Source organism: Sinocyclocheilus rhinocerous, unplaced genomic scaffold (assembly GCF_001515625.1).
Source record: "Sinocyclocheilus rhinocerous isolate Xijiao unplaced genomic scaffold, SAMN03320098_v1.1 scaffold578, whole genome shotgun sequence".
In the NCBI taxonomy this organism is placed as follows: Eukaryota; Metazoa; Chordata; class Actinopteri; order Cypriniformes; family Cyprinidae; genus Sinocyclocheilus; species Sinocyclocheilus rhinocerous.
The window spans coordinates 123,394-142,023 of record NW_015664024.1 but is presented as its reverse complement, the minus strand read 5'-3'; the positions used below and the strand labels follow the sequence as shown (position 1 = coordinate 142,023).

At 35.8% G+C, this 18,630-nt stretch overlaps 1 protein-coding gene across 1 annotated transcript in view; it reads right to left on the bottom strand.

The window, feature by feature from the left end:
* Positions 1 to 1,565: 1,565 nt before the first annotated feature.
* Positions 1,566 to 18,630, bottom strand: part of LOC107729393 (protein FAM19A4-like) — a 40,963-nt gene continuing 23,898 nt past the window's right edge. Inside the window, exons 4-7 of the mRNA XM_016539877.1 lie at positions 15,252 to 15,407; positions 4,530 to 4,654; positions 4,368 to 4,410; positions 1,566 to 1,654 (exon numbers count right to left, since the gene is read on the bottom strand). Coding sequence (XP_016395363.1) covers positions 1,566 to 1,654; positions 4,368 to 4,410; positions 4,530 to 4,654; positions 15,252 to 15,407 — 413 coding nt within the window. The remainder of the gene's footprint in view (positions 1,655 to 4,367; positions 4,411 to 4,529; positions 4,655 to 15,251; positions 15,408 to 18,630) is intronic.

The following is an 18,630-nucleotide window of genomic DNA, read 5'->3' as shown; positions in this document are numbered from 1 at the left end:
GACCCATTCATTTCAATGGCTTGCGCCGCGCAAGGGCGGTTTGTTGCTGCGCCGACCAAAGCGCACCCGCAGCGGAGCGCACTGTCGGCGAGCTTGCGCGCGCGCCGCGGTCAAAGTTCAAAATAGTTCAACTTTTGCCGCTGCGCTCTGTGATGTTTACCCGCGCGGCCAATAGAAACGGGGCATTCAAACGAAGCTCCTTAGCAAGCCTTCAAGACCTGAGAGTTTCATGCACCCACAGCCTCTTCTTCCTTTATAGCAGCAAATCAGAATATTTGAATGATTTCTGAAGGATCATGCGACTGGAGTAATGATGCAAAAAAATTCAATTAAATTACATTTTTAAATATATTCAAATAGAAAACAGTTATTTTAAAATAGTAAAAATATTTCAATTTTGCTGTATTTTGGATCAAATAAATGCAGGCTTGGTGAGCAGAAGAGACTTCTTTAAAAAGCATAAAAAATTTTACTGTTCAAAAACTTTTGACTGGTAGTTATAATAAATGGTGGTGGGCCGCCTGGACCAAAAAATGCCTGGGCCGATTTTTTGTCCCAGTCCAGCCCTGGTGGTCCCCGTGAGGGTCTGTTGCCCTTTGTAGAATAAAACAGCTTCTATTAAGTAATCACAATTTTAACCATATTTATCAGTATTAATTTATTTAGGTGTTAAATCCAGTAAAAATACTTAGTGCACCTTTAAGTGGTTTGTGGATCATTTTACAGAGTAACATAGATATTTTTAACCAGCTGTCAGTTTTAAATGTTTTTTTGAAGGGGATTGCATCTGTAAACCTCACATTACGTAAACTTTTACAGCAAAGAGGAGCTGTATTTTACTGCAGTTTTACTGTTGACTACATCACTTGCATTTCTACTTTGCATTTGTGGAAGAAAGCTTAATAAATGTTTCTCTCTTGAATTCCATCTTACACTGACAGTAAAAGACCAGAAAATGGAAAACAACTTCATATGATCTTATCTAGTCCAAAAAAAATCGCCCTTGGATTTTTGATTTGTTGTTATGATCCTATTCAGCAACCATAATTAGAAGTGCAAAATGACTTAAAGGAAACATTTTCAGGGTAATGACTTAACCCAAAAGAGCAAATTGATAATAACTTGTGAATCACACATTCAGAGCAATCCCCACCCTACTCATGAATAGAAAGTTTGCTGTGTGCTGGAAAGCGGATAAACAGTGTTGAACTACCGTCTCATCATCATCAACCTGACTAACACACACTTACACACAGACATACAAGCTCCCAGACAGGTCTGAACTGTCCACAGTTTGTCCTACAAGTCCCACATATTATAATCCGTCTCACAAATGCACACACATACACTCAAGAGAGCCAGTGGAAATCCAAAAAGTCACTTTCAGCTGACAGAAGCAGTCTCTCACATGAGCACCTGAGTCCAGCATCTTCGGTCAAACTTCAGGTTTATACAGAGATCCTTCTCCATCCTCATATCTTCTGTCAAAGCAAGGCGGCCATCTATAGTCTATAATGAGTTTGTCCATCTTTCACATGTACGGAATCCTCTGTAATGTCAGTGTCTTAAACAAGAGGGTCTCCTTTTCCATTAGGGGTTGGTATGGAGCCTTGGACCTCTTGGTAGGGCAGCCATGTTCTTGCTATCGTGTTACCTATGAATAAAAAGAGAGGTAGGATTAAAGAATATATAACACAGTCACTGGAATGGCACCGTCTGCTTTGAGATGTTTAATCAATATTTTTGTCTTTTTCAGGAATGTATGTGAAGTTTTTAAAAACAAAAAAACATCTAACAAAAAAAAAATGTGTCATGTTTTAACAATAATTGTCCTTTTATCTTGTTAGATTTATGTTATGAGAATACATCTGCTATATAGTAAAATTATACACACACACACACATGAAAACAATTCTTGGTTCTTGGTTAAATTTATAAAACATTAAATTGTTTAAAAAACATTTAAATATGTTTTAAAGCAAAACAAAATTATTAAACAGAATTTATATAATTATACAATATATATATATTAGTAATATATATTTGTTATAAATAATTACATTACTATTTGATATAAATGATATATCAAATATTTTTGCGGTGTGTAAATCTCAGATAGAGAGATATACTGGTCTCAAAAATGAACTGAAGTGTGCATGCTTGTTTTAAGAGAATATATATTGAAATAAGTTGATTAGTTTTTCTTGTTTTAAACATGAATATTACATTTATATTTTCATTTACATTATATTACTTGTATTACATTTATGCTTAAAATAATTGTATGCTTAATAAATACTTGCCAATAGAGCAAGAAAGAAATTATGCAATTTTGCTCCTTGGTTAAATGTATAAAATAATTTAAACATTTGAAATCGTTTAAATAAATAGGCAGTCATGGCCTAATGGCTAGAGTCGGACTTGTAACCCAAAGGTTGCGGGTTCGAGTCTTGGTACCTGCAGGAATTGTAGGTGGGGGGAGTGAATGACCAGTGCTCTCTTCCACCTTCAATACACGACACGACGAGGTGAGACCCTTGAGCAAGGCACCGAACCCCAAACTGCTCCATGGGCGCCGCAGCAAAAATGGCTGCCCACTGCTCCGTGTGTGTGTGTGTGTGTATGTGTGTGTGCGCGCGCGCACTAGGATGGGATAAATGCAGAGCACAAATTCCGAGTATGGGACACCATACTTGGCCACACGTCACGTCACTTTCACTTAAATACATTTCAAAACATTATTAAACAAATTATAGTATTTAAAATAATACAAAAAATATGTATAGCCTACTATTTTAGATAAATTCCATATATTTTAAGTGTGCACTCTTAGATGCTTTAGTGTTGGAAAGGGACATTAAGCTGTATGGCAGCTGTACAGCAGAAAGGCAGACAGTGGAGAAGGATAATAAAAAATAATAATAAAGGACAGATATTCAGTGGATGGTACAGAAGGAGAATGTAAAGATATAAGAAGGCAGATGGAAAGAGACACAATATGTATCCTGGCTCAATGCCACAATCTTCTGTGACATGCGCTGAAGTCTGCTGGTTACTGTTCCATTTCCACTGCTATTATATACAGAATTAATGCTCACTGGAGTAAGGCACACCCTCCCCCCGCATCCCATCTGTGACTCACCGCAGCCCATTGGCTACTGTGGTGGCAGAAGGCGGGGCTTAGCCCACTGACAGTCAACTCAGCCAATAATGGACTCAATAAACAGAGTCATTAATCCTGAATGAAAATCCAGAGCCGTCATTCATTTCTCATCTCTCCCTCTTACCAATTTAATTAGGACTCTTAATTTGAAAGTCTCAGTGGAGCTCATAGCCATAATGCATTTTAATGAACACAACAGATGTTCTGCTGTTACTTTATAACTCTGAGCAATTATTCTTGTGGCAGTTGTGTGTTCTCAGACACTGTTATTTCTTCAATACTTCACGTGTATGTCACACCTGCACGAAACAGCAGTTACCCCGGCGTTCACCGAACAAACAGAAGCACATCTGCACGTCTCCAATTCTCATATCTAATCGTTATTTCAATTTATGAGGTAGGCATTTTTGTTTTAAAAGCTTTCTTTCTGTTTGGAAACCTAATCTAACCAATCAATCTATTTTTAGCTTGAATACTGACATTTCGAGGCATTGAACCAGTAGTTCAGATATGAAGATGAGCTGGTGCACAAATTGTACGTCTTTAATTGCAAATTAGTCAATTTTGCATTTCGCTTTTATGCCTTTTTCAAGTCAAAGCTAGCATGAACCAACAATGTTGTCTCTGCATGTTTGTCTAGGCTTGGCTTTTGAAAATTCTCCTTCGGCCTTTGAAAGCTTTCTCTGTACAACTGAAGTCCTTGGGGAGTTATTCGCTGAGCCACAAACTCTGTGGAGTCAAGTCTGAAATTGTATATATCTTCAAGCTTTGCTCATTCTTTAATAAGTCTCTTTTAGAAAGTTTGAGCGGTGTGTCTGCTTATAACTTACTGTAGAGATGTACTGTAGGACTGAAAAAAAGTGCTGTCCCTGCAATGATCTGCCCATGAAACATGAGAACATCTGAAGAGGTGTGTTTAATTGTTGTAGAAAACCCTATATATGACCATTTTATCTCACAACATAGCCCTTCTTGTTCTCTCAGGGGCTTCAGAGAATACTTATAAAAGTAAGGCCTCAACAAAATGTTGCTTTGAAGAATGGTTTGCCTGAGAAAAAGGCATCGGGAAAAGGGTTCCTCAAAGAAATGCCTTCTGAGAATACTCCTGGGGAGTGTTTTGATGGCATATATAATAGCTCTTAGAAATGTCTATTTAAAAGGTACTTTTATGGCAATCCAAAAGGTTCTCAGATGCTCCTCTTACCATGGGCAGAAGATACTTTCTGTGCCAACCTGGCTCTCTTGGACTTAAATGTAGCATGTGTCAGAGTGCAATCAGGATTTTATTAGTGTGGCCCTACATTTCCTTAAGAACCAAATAAACCTCATCAGCAAAATGCAACTCGCATTTACTTGGCCCACTCACCTTGGTGGTTTTGACTTTGTTACCGGTGCTGCAGGACCAACCAGTCAGGTCTGGAAGAGCTTTACACTCCTCGCCATCCAAACATGGGTGCATTTGGCACCACCACTTCTGCAGCACGATGGAAGCTGAAAAAGAGATGGGGAAAATGAAATATTGAACTACTCTCAACATTATTATCTTCAGATTATCTCCTACTGTATGCATCACTGAACATTTTATTTCTTGAATTTTCATCTAAAGTGACCATTTTAAATGGAGCCGATCCATTAAATGAGCAAAGAATATTCTGTGTTGTGAAAATATCAGAATGAGATTAATAAAAATAATAAAATTATATTCTAATTACATCAAATAAAGGCCTGTTCAAAGAACGGTAACTATGAAGATGACTATAACATGAACTATTTCAGCATCCACACCAACAGACGATAATTCTGTTTATCATAAACGTTGCAGTTGCCGTCTGCCACTTTAAATGCTTGAGCTCTTTAGATTCGGGGGGATTCTGATTTAACTGTCAATTTTTTTTATTGTTCATCAGCTGGAAAAAAATTCTGGAAGTGATTTCAGTCATCGTTATAACTGTGGCTTTGACTTTCTCATAAATTATTATTAAAACTTTCTAGTAATAGTTATCATCCTTGAAGTGAACAACCTGTAATAATGGAAAATTTCAGGTGTGGTTTGACCTGCAATGGATGACTAATACAGATCTCATCACTTCCCAACTGAGCAACATGAAAAATCAAGAAATGACAAGAATTTTCTCACAAACAGACACCTGCTGAAGCACAGGTTGGATAATCAGTTGTTAACACCTTACAAGAAGATAACAGTGTGGGGGGAAAAAAATAAACATTCTTTTTGCTGCCACCTTGACGTGTTATAGCGCAGGAAGTCATGCTCCATTATTCACTTTGAAAAGTGGTATATTGGAAACAGCTTCTCCAACGTAACTACATGATAAACCCATGATGTCTTCTCAGATATAGAATCACATCTTCTATTTAAATGTTAAATAAGAGGTGTATAACTGCTGAACCACTAGTGGCACCACATAAAACAATGAAATAATGACCAAAGTGGTCCTGCTCTAAACGTGTGAAATGTTTTTAAAGCAACACTAATAGTGTTACAATACATTTTAAAACATCCTTGCTTCTCTGCTTTTCAAGTCTTCTGAGCAGTCCAAGCTCTGCCTTGTGACTTCAAAACAAGCCCAGTTCACTCCAAATCCAGGTCTGAGAAGCCAATCAATAGCCTGTTCAAATGAGGTGTGTCCATAAAAGAGCTGCTCACAAGCCCATTGTCCCCAATAATAGGAGGAGAGAAGATATACACAGCGAAAATGAGCTTTACATGGAATTATGCAAAGGAACACACGCAAATCCTCTCAAGCATTGTGAGTGAACGTCTTACACTGAGTCAGGACATGATAGCAGGGGTTCATACAGCATGTGTGTTTGTTGATTTGGAGAGTAGGACAGCTATATCCAAATGATGCTGTTGTAAATCAACAAAATTAGCAGTTGCAAAGGCAGTGGGATACAGTAACTACTGTGTGAGCGTCTTTCCGTCTGCGTGAAGCCCACAGTTGTCATTTCTGATTGCCGTTATTCAGAGAATAAGTGGGTGCATAATTAGCATTAATGTGGGCATTATTAAATATAATGGCAAGTTTACGAAAGGATGTTTTCATTACCGTCGAAAGCTCTCCATAATTTGTCTACGTGAGTGTGTTGTGAAACTAAACAAACATACACACAACAATATGAGTGCATTCTTTTAGTTACCATCCAATAGCAGCTGCTTTGAAGATACACATTGATCATGGTCATCCACTTCTTGTGGAGAGCTCAAAGTCATGATTCAAATTCACATTAAACACACCTATTTTTCAACTCTGTTACCCAAGTTATTATCAGACAAAATGATCAAATAAATATTTTTCTTGAATTTACAGGAAACATAAGTTTAGCAGAACAATAAGTCAACATTTGGTCCCAAACCCAAACTTTTTAAAGGAAATTATTACTTTTATTCAGCAAGGATCCATTCAATTGATCAAAGGTGACAGAAAAAAAGTTTTTAATTTCACAAAAGATTTCAGTTTCAAACAAAAACTGTTCTTTTGGACTTTCTATTCATCATGGTTTCCACACAAACAAAAAATTGGAAAAGTATTCTGATTTCTGAAGGATCATGCGACACTGAAATGGCTGCTGAAAATTCCGCTTTGCCATCACAGGAATACAATACATTATATAATATATCAAAGGTTGACAAATAAGGTTAAGAACCCCAAACTGAGCATTTGTTAAAAAAAAAAAAACATTTTATATTTTATAGCACATGATAGTGCAGGTGTTTTAAACCGAGGATTTGAAACTTCCCCAAAGAAAAAGGCCAGTTGAGCTGCTAAAGCTTTTCAGGAGTTAAATGGCTTTAGGTTTGCAGTTGTGGACACCTTAATCTGAACCTCTTTTCAGCTTTTCCTCACCAAATCTCCCGCTCCACCGTTTAGGCATTTAACTGGATGAGTTTGGCCTAAAGCTTTTCAGGAGTTAAATGGCTTTAGGTTTGCAGTTGTGGGCACCTTAATCTGAACCTCTTTTCAGCTTTTCCTCACCAAATCTCCCGCTCCACCGTTTAGGCATTTAACTGGATGAGTTTGGTCAAAGCCCGCATACTTGGAAGGATTTGTCTTGCTTTTAGTGCTGGAGTGGCAGGAACAACTGCAAGACATTGATGGTCCTTCTATTTCCAGTCATGAAAAGCCCTATCTGAGGATATGAAGGCACTAATTTAAGCTTTGATTTCCTGTATGGCACCTTGTAGGATTTAGACAGTGTCATTGCAACAGATGTGAGAAACTATCCAGGATACAGAAATATTTTTGCCACCCCCATTTCTGAGGTATAAACGGACTGTGTTTGAAATGTGTCTGACATCATGTGGCGGCTGTGGAAACTGCAGGAAAAGACGCCGGAAAGCAACTTTGGAGGGAAAGGGAGAGAGAGGGGGACAGATTGGAAAAAACAAAACTGACGAGAGGGAAAAGCAGAGAGCAAGATGAGATGGGAACAACATGTCAGACATCTTCAGAAAGTGCCTTACTGTCTGTCTTTTCTTGTTTGTGTTTGTAATTGTTGGCACTGGGGTTTGTGGCATGTTGTAGTGGGCCTGGTGGGGAAACCCAGCATGTGGTAATCATAAGTATTCTAAATCATGCAAACTTTCTCTCAAACACACAAACCTTGCCATTATTGTCAATTTGAAGCATATGTCACAATGAGCGATAACAGGAAAAACAATCAGCATTTCAACTTGTGTGCTTGCAAACTTAACATTCACATATTTAAGGAGTTTCATATGTTTATATTAGTCAACTATAAGCCATTTGTAAATTAAACATTGATCTGTTTATTTTAGCATCTCGACACAGCAACACTGACTCAAGCAATGGTGCGTATTTGGGGCGGTACTATCTGTTTGTCCAACCAATGGCAGAGGAGGGCGTGTTTGAGAAACCTGTTTGAAAACCATCATTATAAAGTGTATTTTAGTAGGCTAACGCGAACGCTAACATTTCCTTTTTCTTTTCAGAATATAGCAATAAAATAAAGATCTGTGACAAACAAATTACTTACACATTTTGTTCATCATGATAATCTTCCATATGAACACAACTTTTATGGGTTTTGAAGCCTAAATACAGTCATCAGAATCTAAGCATAGGCTATAAACAAACTACACTGCAGACACATGACTTCAACGTCACCATCACTAAGCTTTCAGCAACTCTTTCAGTCTTTAAAAACATTTTCCCTGAAAGTTTGAGTTCAAATAGTTTGCAAGAGTGCGATATAACAAGAAGCTGAAAAAGTGGGCTTGTGAATAGATGAGTTTACCTTGATGACTCTGTAGTGCCAATTAACCACTTGTTAGCAACTGCATTTTCAAGACAAGTAAAAGCTGAAAAGTATCACAAGGGGGTATTACTGATGTATTTTGCATGTCGTAGAATAAAACGTGAAAATATCTTGAGCTTTTGTTAACCACAGCCCTTATTTCAGACATTTAACCAAAATCCCGTTAAAAAAACTCACTGACTGGCAAAGGAAACAGAAATGCTAAAATGTTAACTCATGCTAAAAATGCTAACAAAAACATGTCATCCCTGCAGCTCTCTGTTGTTGCAATTCCATTTATTGACACTTGCAGCACAGAAATTACACCGTACAAATTTAATTAGGTTTTCAGGCATCCAGAATTCAGCATGTTTTGGTGAATGAATCAAGCTTATAAATTATAACAAATTTACTACACAGGATGTGAGTACACAAAAAAGTTCACAAATATGCACACCTGCACAATACAAACATGCACATTTTGCAGTATCTGAGACTATTGGGATTGGTAAACAATAATGTATATCTGTACAAGTATATGCATATGTGTGTGTGTGCATCCCAACTAACACACCTCACATTGTGGTTTATGCGCCAGAGACTCAAAACTACCTAGTATCAATCCAAATCCAGTCTATTAGATTACCCAGAACTCCGTCTCAGCAGCACAAAGCTTGAAATGACCTAATTTACAACACTATCAGCTTAGCTACAGATTCTGCCTTTGACACACATTAATGCAGTGTATTAATTCAGTATCACTCTCCGCAGGCTAAAAGCACATTTGTCTCCTTAAAGATATTCCCGAAGAGCAGCGCAGAAAACACACCTGACCCCAACGACCTATTTATTAAACAGCAGGCATTTTAGCTCACGAATCCGACACACGACTCGCTGTGCATCAGTAAAGTCACTGTGGGTTTTCTCCACATCTGCCACTGCATAAATATAACTTCAGCCTTACACTGGCACAAGATATGGAGTAAGGCACAGGCTGGTTGTAAACGCCACATAAGATAAGTCATTCACTGTGCATGTTTCTAATCTAATTCAACACTGGTGAGACTAATCACTGTTTAAACAAGTGTTTATACAAGGACCCAGCAACAACAGATGGAATCAATGCAGAAAATTAAGCCAGAGTACCAAAAAACTGAAAGTAATTATGTTAGAGCAGATTTTATTGGCTGAATTCATAAACTTATCTAATCTTATCAAATACCTGCAATCTAAAACATTTATTCATTCTTTTATTCATTTATTAATAAATAAATAAAGAATTTATTTATCATTTATATATAATTATAAATGATCTATAATTTAATTATAATTTTTCATTTAAAAAATGCTACATTATATTTAAGAAATTAAATAAGGAGAACACAACAACGCTCGTTTCTGATTAGTCATTTGCCTGCCTAATACCTAATGCACAAAAATGAGTGTTTATTATAAACGATTTGGCGATAAGGTGATTGATAGACTTTAACAAATGCAACACTGGGAAATTAGAAGATTTCTAACTGTAATCTAAATATCAATTTATAATGGAATACCTGCAATCTAAAACATTTATGTTTGTATGTATGTAATATGTACAGTATGTATTTATTCATTTAATTATTTTTTATTAAAAAGTTGCATTATTTTAAGAAATTAAAACAATAAATGAGAACATAACACTTGATTCTGATTGGTCATTTGCCTGCCTTATACCTAATGCACACAAAATGAGGGTTAAGCATAATCATCAGACTGTAAGGTGTTTGAAAAAAGTGTGACACTGGAAAATAGAAAGATTTCTAACTGTAATCTGAATAAAAACTTATCCTAAAAACTGCAATCTAAAATGTAATTATTCATTCATTCATTTTCAATGTATTTATTTTTGACACTCCATCCATGACCATCCCTGGCAATTGACTTTAATAGCTGTGCTAATTCCATGTCGCTCATATCACTCTATTAATTTCAAAAAGTAATATGTAATTTATTTATTTATTTTTATTTTTATTTATTTTATTTTTTTATTTATTTATTTTATTTTTTTGTAAAATAAGCAGAATAATGTACAGCAAGTCTGGCATGATCGCAAAATAAACCCAGGCTTACATTTGAGTCATGGCGCTTCTTGTGGACAAATGTCTAGATGAACTAGGTGCTGAACTTATTAGACAGGGCCTTGATGTTCCTGAATGTGTGGCTGAACACTGATACCCAAATCACAGATGGCAGAGACTCAGAGGGGGTTCGCCTCAAGCCCCAAAGCAGAGCAGAAATCCCGGGCACACAGGGCAGAAAGAGAGGCCCTCATGCAGAGTAAAGCAGGTCTCTCCACAGAGCGCCAAAGGGAATCACCTTCCCTTCACTCCTTCTAATGAGATTTTAATGGGCAGGTCGGCAGAGGCCTGCAGAGACTCGAGAGCTCACAGAGGAGTGACTAGAGATACGGCCACAGCCAGAACAGAGTACCAAAGGACCTCTACATCAGACGACAGAGATATTTAATCCCTTATTTATTACATTCTCATTGAATGAGATTTAAAGTCCAAATTCTCAGTGCATCATTGATCGAATTCTGATCCTAGTTGATTTGCCATAAGAAGGTATATCTCAAGACTTCTCTTTTGAAGGTTTCAATGAAGCTTCTTTCAGCTCTTTCTCAGGCTCCTCTCTTGCTCTCACTGATGTTTTAATGATATGTGAATGGGTAAAGTGCCCTCTAATGGCCAAACAGAGGAACAACACAATACAAATATTCAATACAGCATAAGAAATAGGATCTTTAAGTTACTCTGTAATATATCACAGGAAAATCGCAATTACTCCCATCTCACATTTCTTTTCTTAACACCCTATTTTTAAAACTGTATTTAAAAAATAAGATTAAATATATTTCTCAGTATCTGCTGTTTAAAGGTGAACTGTATGGTATACAAAGTGACATTTGCAGGACAAAAGAAATGTGCTATACAAATAAACTTGCCTTGCCTTGCCTTGCCTTGCCTAGATATTAGTTAAACTGCAGCCAAACCATGAGCTATAAAGCACAGTAAACCTTTTGTTAGGTAGAAAGATACAAGCTGCTAGCCATACACATTATTACAATCAAGCGTAGCGTTAGTTCTGGCAGGTCACGTTAGTCAAGCTCGCATCAGCTGACTCTCAGCTGATAAAGTCTCTTATGCTCACCAATCACAAATCATTCTAATATTTGTTTAAAACAGTTGTGCTGCCTGATATTTTTGTCGAATGATACATTTATTCATTTTTGCTTTACACACATGGGAACTTTAGCACAGAACTGATGCCATATAATATGACATAATGCTTTTTCTCATGCTACACCACTACAAAAATAGCTTCTTTCTGGAAAAGCTACACAGTTTCTAAGCTACTGAAAAATGTGTTCAGTCATTTAATTTAGATGTGTATTTCTATTTTTTCTATTTATAATTATTTCATTTATAAATTCATATAAAAAACTAGCAAAACGAGTTGTGCGGTGTCCCCACCACTTTTCAAAGCAAAGTTACGCCACTGGCGCTGAGTATTAGATATTTACGAAGTTTCAGAAGCTGAGAATATGTTTCTATGTGACCTCCCTCCAGAGGCCTGTGTGGTCCTGAGGGAGATAGTGAGACTGATGGCCTGAGGGATCTAGAGATCCAGCGATGTTGATAGAGGAAAATGACCCTCACCACTCTCTCCTTCACTGCACAAAAACACAGGTCAATCATACTGACTCTCTCTTACATCAGCACAAAGCCAACACGACCTCTGATGTGAGTTCATACACGGCCTTTCCAATTCTCTTTCTGCTGTTCTGTGTATACCAATAGTTTTAAAAGACAAAGACATGCATGCACATACATGCATATAAAAAAGACAAAGACATACGCACATACATATAATCACATAATATTCTAATGGTCAGATTAGCTTGAATACTACCGTTCAACTGTGTTTGCATTAAATTGATCAAAAAGACTTTTACATTGTTACAAAACATTTCTACTTCAAATAAATGCTATTCTTTTGAACTTTTAATTCATCAAAAAAAAAATATATATATATAATCCTGAAACAAACGGCATCACGGTTTTCACAAAAATATTAAGCAGCACAACTGTTTTCAACATTGATAATAATAAGAAATGAACAGCAAATCAGCACATTTCAATGATTTGTGAAAGATCATGAGACACTGAAGTCTGCAGTAATGACTGCTGAAAATTCAGTTTTTTTCATTAAGAATAAATTACATTTTAAAATATATTAAAATAGAAAACTTTTATTTTAAACTGTAATAATATTAATATATTATATACATTATATATATATATATATATATATAATTAACATATTATATATATACAACAAATCAATTATTTATATATAATATATAATATGAAATAATGAAGGTATTAGGTACATAAATAGAAAAACAATGAATAGATGAATTTATTAATTTATCCCTATGCTTGTGTATTTTATCCTTTTTATAGTTTTTTGTTTTCTTTCTCTCGGTTACATCAGATTCCGTGTGCCTCCATAATACAGCCCTGTAGCCTCACATCTGTGGAAAATACAAAATGTGCATAGGACCCATTTTTGTCATTACATGAACTATAGTCAAAGAGAGCCATGAAAGTCATAACATGGAATACCTCCCCTGAATAAGTGCTATTATTTTAAACTTTTAATTCATCAAAAAAAATATATATATATATAATCCTGAAACAAACGGCATCACGGTTTTCACAAAAATATTAAGCAGCACAACTGTTTTCAACATTGATAATAATAAGAAATGAACAGCAAATCAGCACATTTCAATGATTTGTGAAAGATCATGAGACACTGAAGTCTGCAGTAATGACTGCTGAAAATTCAGTTTTTTTCATTAAGAATAAATTACATTTTAAAATATATTAAAATAGAAAACTTTTATTTTAAACTGTAATAATATTAATATATTATATACATTATATATATATATATATATATATAATTAACATATTATATATATACAACAAATCAATTATTTATATATAATATATAATATGAAATAATGAAGGTATTAGGTACATAAATAGAAAAACAATGAATAGATGAATTTATTAATTTATCCCTATGCTTGTGTATTTTATCCTTTTTATAGTTTTTTGTTTTCTTTCTCTCGGTTACATCAGATTCCGTGTGCCTCCATAATACAGCCCTGTAGCCTCACATCTGTGGAAAATACAAAATGTGCATAGGACCCATTTTTGTCATTACATGAACTATAGTCAAAGAGAGCCATGAAAGTCATAACATGGAATACCTCCCCTGGTGCAGCCCTCCCTACTTTCTATTGGGGTCTTTTGTCTCGGGTGTCAAAGAAGACAAAGAAGAAAAATGGCTGCCAGCATTCGCCCTCTTGCCTTCATAACTATAGAGCGTACAGTATGACCGAGGGGACACATTTAAACCTCCTTCATCACCCAAACTACACTCTCTTGTCCTAAACCTTTAGGTAATAGAGAAGAGATGGAGCGGAGGACTTTGTAGTCACATTTGTCACATGGATAATGGCTTTGATATCAAAATACACCTAATATTTTGCAAAATCAGAGACCTTTTCCAATGAAACCCATTCACAATTGGCCACAAGAGACATGTTAACATCAGGTATAAATGGTAAATTGTCTGTGCTTATCATGCGTGAATGGATCAACCAAGATGGATGATAATACTAATACTAATAATGTAAATTGGGCCATTTTAATGTCCGCATACTGTACTACACTACTGTTGATGCACTTTTTATTTTGCACATCCTCATAATATTTCTAACCCAGGCTCATTAGAAATATATGACTTTGCCTATATTTCTGCAAGACCTGAAATGCATTGCACCGAGTAAATTTCACTGTACTTTTCAGAGGACATGTCCACAAAAGGTGCTATAAGCTATCCTTTTTTTCTCCATTGCAGAGGCGGGTTTGTCAAACAACACAGTGTTATGAAAATTCATGCCTGTGGATACAAAATGGTTGCAAAATTATTTTGCATTGCAAGTTTTAAAGTGAAATGTCTGGCACTAAATAGCGGTTTAATTTTCTACGAAACAGATAAACGTGACTGTGCCTGCATTTAATTTTTTATTATTTTTTTATTTAGTTCTATCACATCTATCGCATTTGAAATTAATACCACCTACACTAAACCCTACCCTAATCCTAACTGATAGAAATAACATAGGCAAACGAGATAAAAACACATGCTGAAGCAACCATGTCATTTTAGCTTCCATATTCAAGGCTTTGAGCTCTTTTGTGGAATGTTGCAATTCACGTTTCATGGGACTTCGAGCAATTCGCATCGCAATCCTGTACCAGGTGAGCCACTGAGCAAGCTTAGAAAAGCCATACATATGGAGCAGATTATGTGATTCAGATGTCAAAATGTAGATATATTATGCACTATAGTAAACATGTTTTGAGGTCATACCATAGTATTTTGCAAGGAACTGCTCAAAAATGTGCTTTCATTCATCGATAATCCGCCCCTGTAATTGTAATATATTTTACTGCCTCTAGTGTTCATTTCACCTGGAAACTTGAAATGTATGTATAGGTATAGGTTTTTGTAGTTTTGCAGAAATGTAGGCAGAGTCACGTATTTCCAATGAGCCTGGGTTGAATATTTCCGCACCTTGTACTTTATTCATATTGCTTTTGTATATTTCTTATAATTTTAATATTTATTATTTACATTTATTGCAAAAAAAAATAAGGGTAAACATCAACACATGAAAAGCACTTACCCTCCACACAAGAAGGCTGTGCTCGTGTCGTACCGGCCACCTGACCAGGGAAACAGGAGCACTTGACGGTCTGTGAACGTTCCTCTATCTTGTTCTTATTGCAGCACCGGTGGACAGCCACCACCTCACAGGTTCCCTGCTTCACCTGGTACGAACCTGCAGAAAAGGGACAGAAAAATCGAAAAAATAAAGACACTTTCTCTACTTTATCCAAGTAAAGCTTGTTCTAAAAATATGCACAAAAAGCAAAGGTTTTGCTCAAAGCAAATATTGATGCATGCTGCTCTTCTGTTTCCCAGCTAGAGAAATTGCAACATTATATAAAGTCTGGTCTTTCAGTTAGCAGAGCAAGACAGCAAAAGATCAAGAGAGGAAATGCCAACTTAATCTGTGTATAGATGTAAATAAACAAAGTTATTTAAAGGTTTGCTCATGGATTTAACCCTAACATTTAATAATAATAACCCACCCAACATAAGAAACAGCATCTATATTTAATGAGAGTGGCAGCATCTAACAAGCAGCTTAAGGGCTGCCAGGTCCAAGTCTTCTCTCTTTTTCTTTCCCACTTCCCCTAGCAGTACATACATAATGAACACAGAGTTCTATTCTTCTGTTCGGAGTGTAAATAAATTGCTTGAGCATTGGAATTTTTTCTTTTTACAGCCAGTCTAACATGAGTGCTCAATTACAGCCAAGATTTGTCTCCAAGAAACTCTGGCTCCTCTATGCAGTGCGGTGTGTGAGTATTGGCCAATGCCTCATTGTACATGCAATGTGGTAATACGAATATGTCATAATGGACGCACACATAAATAAATGAATGTGGTAATATGAAAATTCATTATGACATATTTAGAGCTGTTATAACAGGTGGCTGTGGAAAATAACATATCCAAATGATTTAAATCACAGTGTGGATGATGTGATCGAATACCATTAGCACTCCTCAAATACAAAATTAACTAATCAGTCTGTGTTTACTGATAAATTTATATGTGGCATAACCATCTGCCCTGCTGTCATGAGAGAGAGTAAGCAGGCGACATGGATTTAAGGTGAACATGAGTTGCTTTCTTCTCTTGGGACATTGCTAGCCAACATTCATTACAGGACGGAAGGGGCCATTCACACAGAAAGCGTTTTTGTGTTTAAAAATCCAAGACGCAGTGCAGTGGAATAAAAAAAAAAAACGTTTTAAAAAGTTATTTTTTTTAATTTGGACTTTTTTTTTTACTGACAAAGCTTTTTAGTGCTAATGCAAAATAAAGTATGCAGCGATTTTTGGACCGAGCAACATATTTTTGGACACAAAGCAACACATGAATGAATGAATAAATGAATGAATGTCAGATGATAAACGTAAAAAAGGTTTAAAAAAACTAGTTGATGCCATGGCAACTTACTGATATAAGGTTTAGGTTGAATGAAGTATGAAGAATGTGACCATTTTCCAATGTATTTTATAATTCACATGTTGCAACAGAGAATTATGGGAAGGGTAGTTATGAGAAGTAGTCAAAAAAACTGGCTTAAATGAGTAGTATTTTATGCAGAATTTGATTTCTATACTTGATTAAAATCTTTAGTGATCAATTACAAATTATTATGACCAGCAACAGTTAGCTGAGCAATTCTGCTATGATTCTATAATTGATTTGTAAATATGATAACTTTTCATTGTAGTTATTGTATTAAATCAGGTAAAAATAAAAAAAATAATAAATTAATAAAAAATTTAATAACAAACTCAATTTTTTATGTTTTCAGGTGAAAAGTAATGCAATAAAGTATCTTAACTAATAGAAAATTCCCTTATTCTTTTAAATGTACACTCTTTTTTTTGGGGGGGGGGACATAAGTTGGACACGGTGGGTCTGCACACACATACACACAAAGCAACATGGTGGTTTCCATTTCATCAGGCCATGAACTTGCTCTCCTGCTATGATGTGGAGTTTGTTTGACAGCTTCCTCCTGGGAAAGGTGATGCTCCTCAGCTTAGAGAGGTCTCATTCTTTCTTCTTTCTCTTTTCATTTCCTCCTGTACTCACCCCTCTGCCTTCTTCCCCTGAGGCTCCACACATCCACTACCCCATCACCCTGTCCTCTCTGCCCAACATGGACGCCGCCGACTGGGCTTTAATTAGAGGAAGTGTGTGGAGTCCAGGGGGTGAATGCTTACAGGCTTGATGACCGTGTGCGTGCCTCTGTCAGCTCTGACATCGCTGGATAAACAACAGATAAGGGCAGATCTCTAACTGTGACTATGACTGACACCACGAGGCCTCATGTCGGATCCTGCATGGGTATCGGAGAGATAATGAATGATGCATGGTGTGCTTCTGTATTCTGGAGATGAGGTGGTGGGGGATTTTTGGAACGAGAGGCACGTGTGTGAATTTTATCTGAAAAAGTGTCTGTGATGTGTGATTTTGTATCTGAAGCATTACCGTGTTGTTATCATTAACTAAAACTATTACAAATCATTTTCAGTAAATGAAAAAAAAAGCTGAAATAAAATAAAATATAAATATTAACTGAAAAACTAAAACAAAAAATTGAAATTTGAATTTTAAATGCTGCCTTGCCAACTAAATGAAATAAATAAGTTGAAGCTGAAGTACTAAAAGTAGAAAAAATTAAAACCGAAATGAAGCTAAATAGAAATCTCTAAAACTGAAAATATAAAAACAAAAGCTATAAATTCAAAATATTAATAAATACTATAATGGTATATAAGTAAACACTTAAATAACATTGAAGAATTAAAAGACTGCAGAAATTAGTCGTTATTGTGTTAAATTCTTAAAAATTAAGGTTTTTCAATGGTTCTTTGCAGCAGGTTCATGCATTTTTTTCACTATAGGGTTTTCGAGTTATACTTTTTTGTGAGGGAGAGATTTTACATGTTTTTCAAGTAACACTTATTCAGATCAGAGGTTTCTTTAAAGGTTATTTAAAGCTGTGATTCTCAAATGGTTTGGGTTCAGGACCCAGATTTTACATTGGACATTGAAAGGTGACCCACACAAAATGGGTGACCAATGTGAACATCAACTAGCAGTCTGGGTCATATTTGCTTTTACTTTGCACAACTTTGTTCTTGGTTTTCGAGCATGAGGGTATGTCCACTTCCATTAAATGAATTTGCAACGGAGTTTGACTGGATACAACATTTGATGGCAAAAGATATGTGAAATGTATCACTTTTCAAAGGAGATTTATCAGTGTTCTTGTATCTCAAACAGTAGCATATGGAGTGATAGCAAAGCCATGGGTTCGATTCCCTGGGACTGCATGAACTGATAAAATGTATGCCTTGAATTAAATGCTAGGAACTTTGAATATATATATATATATATATATATATATCAAA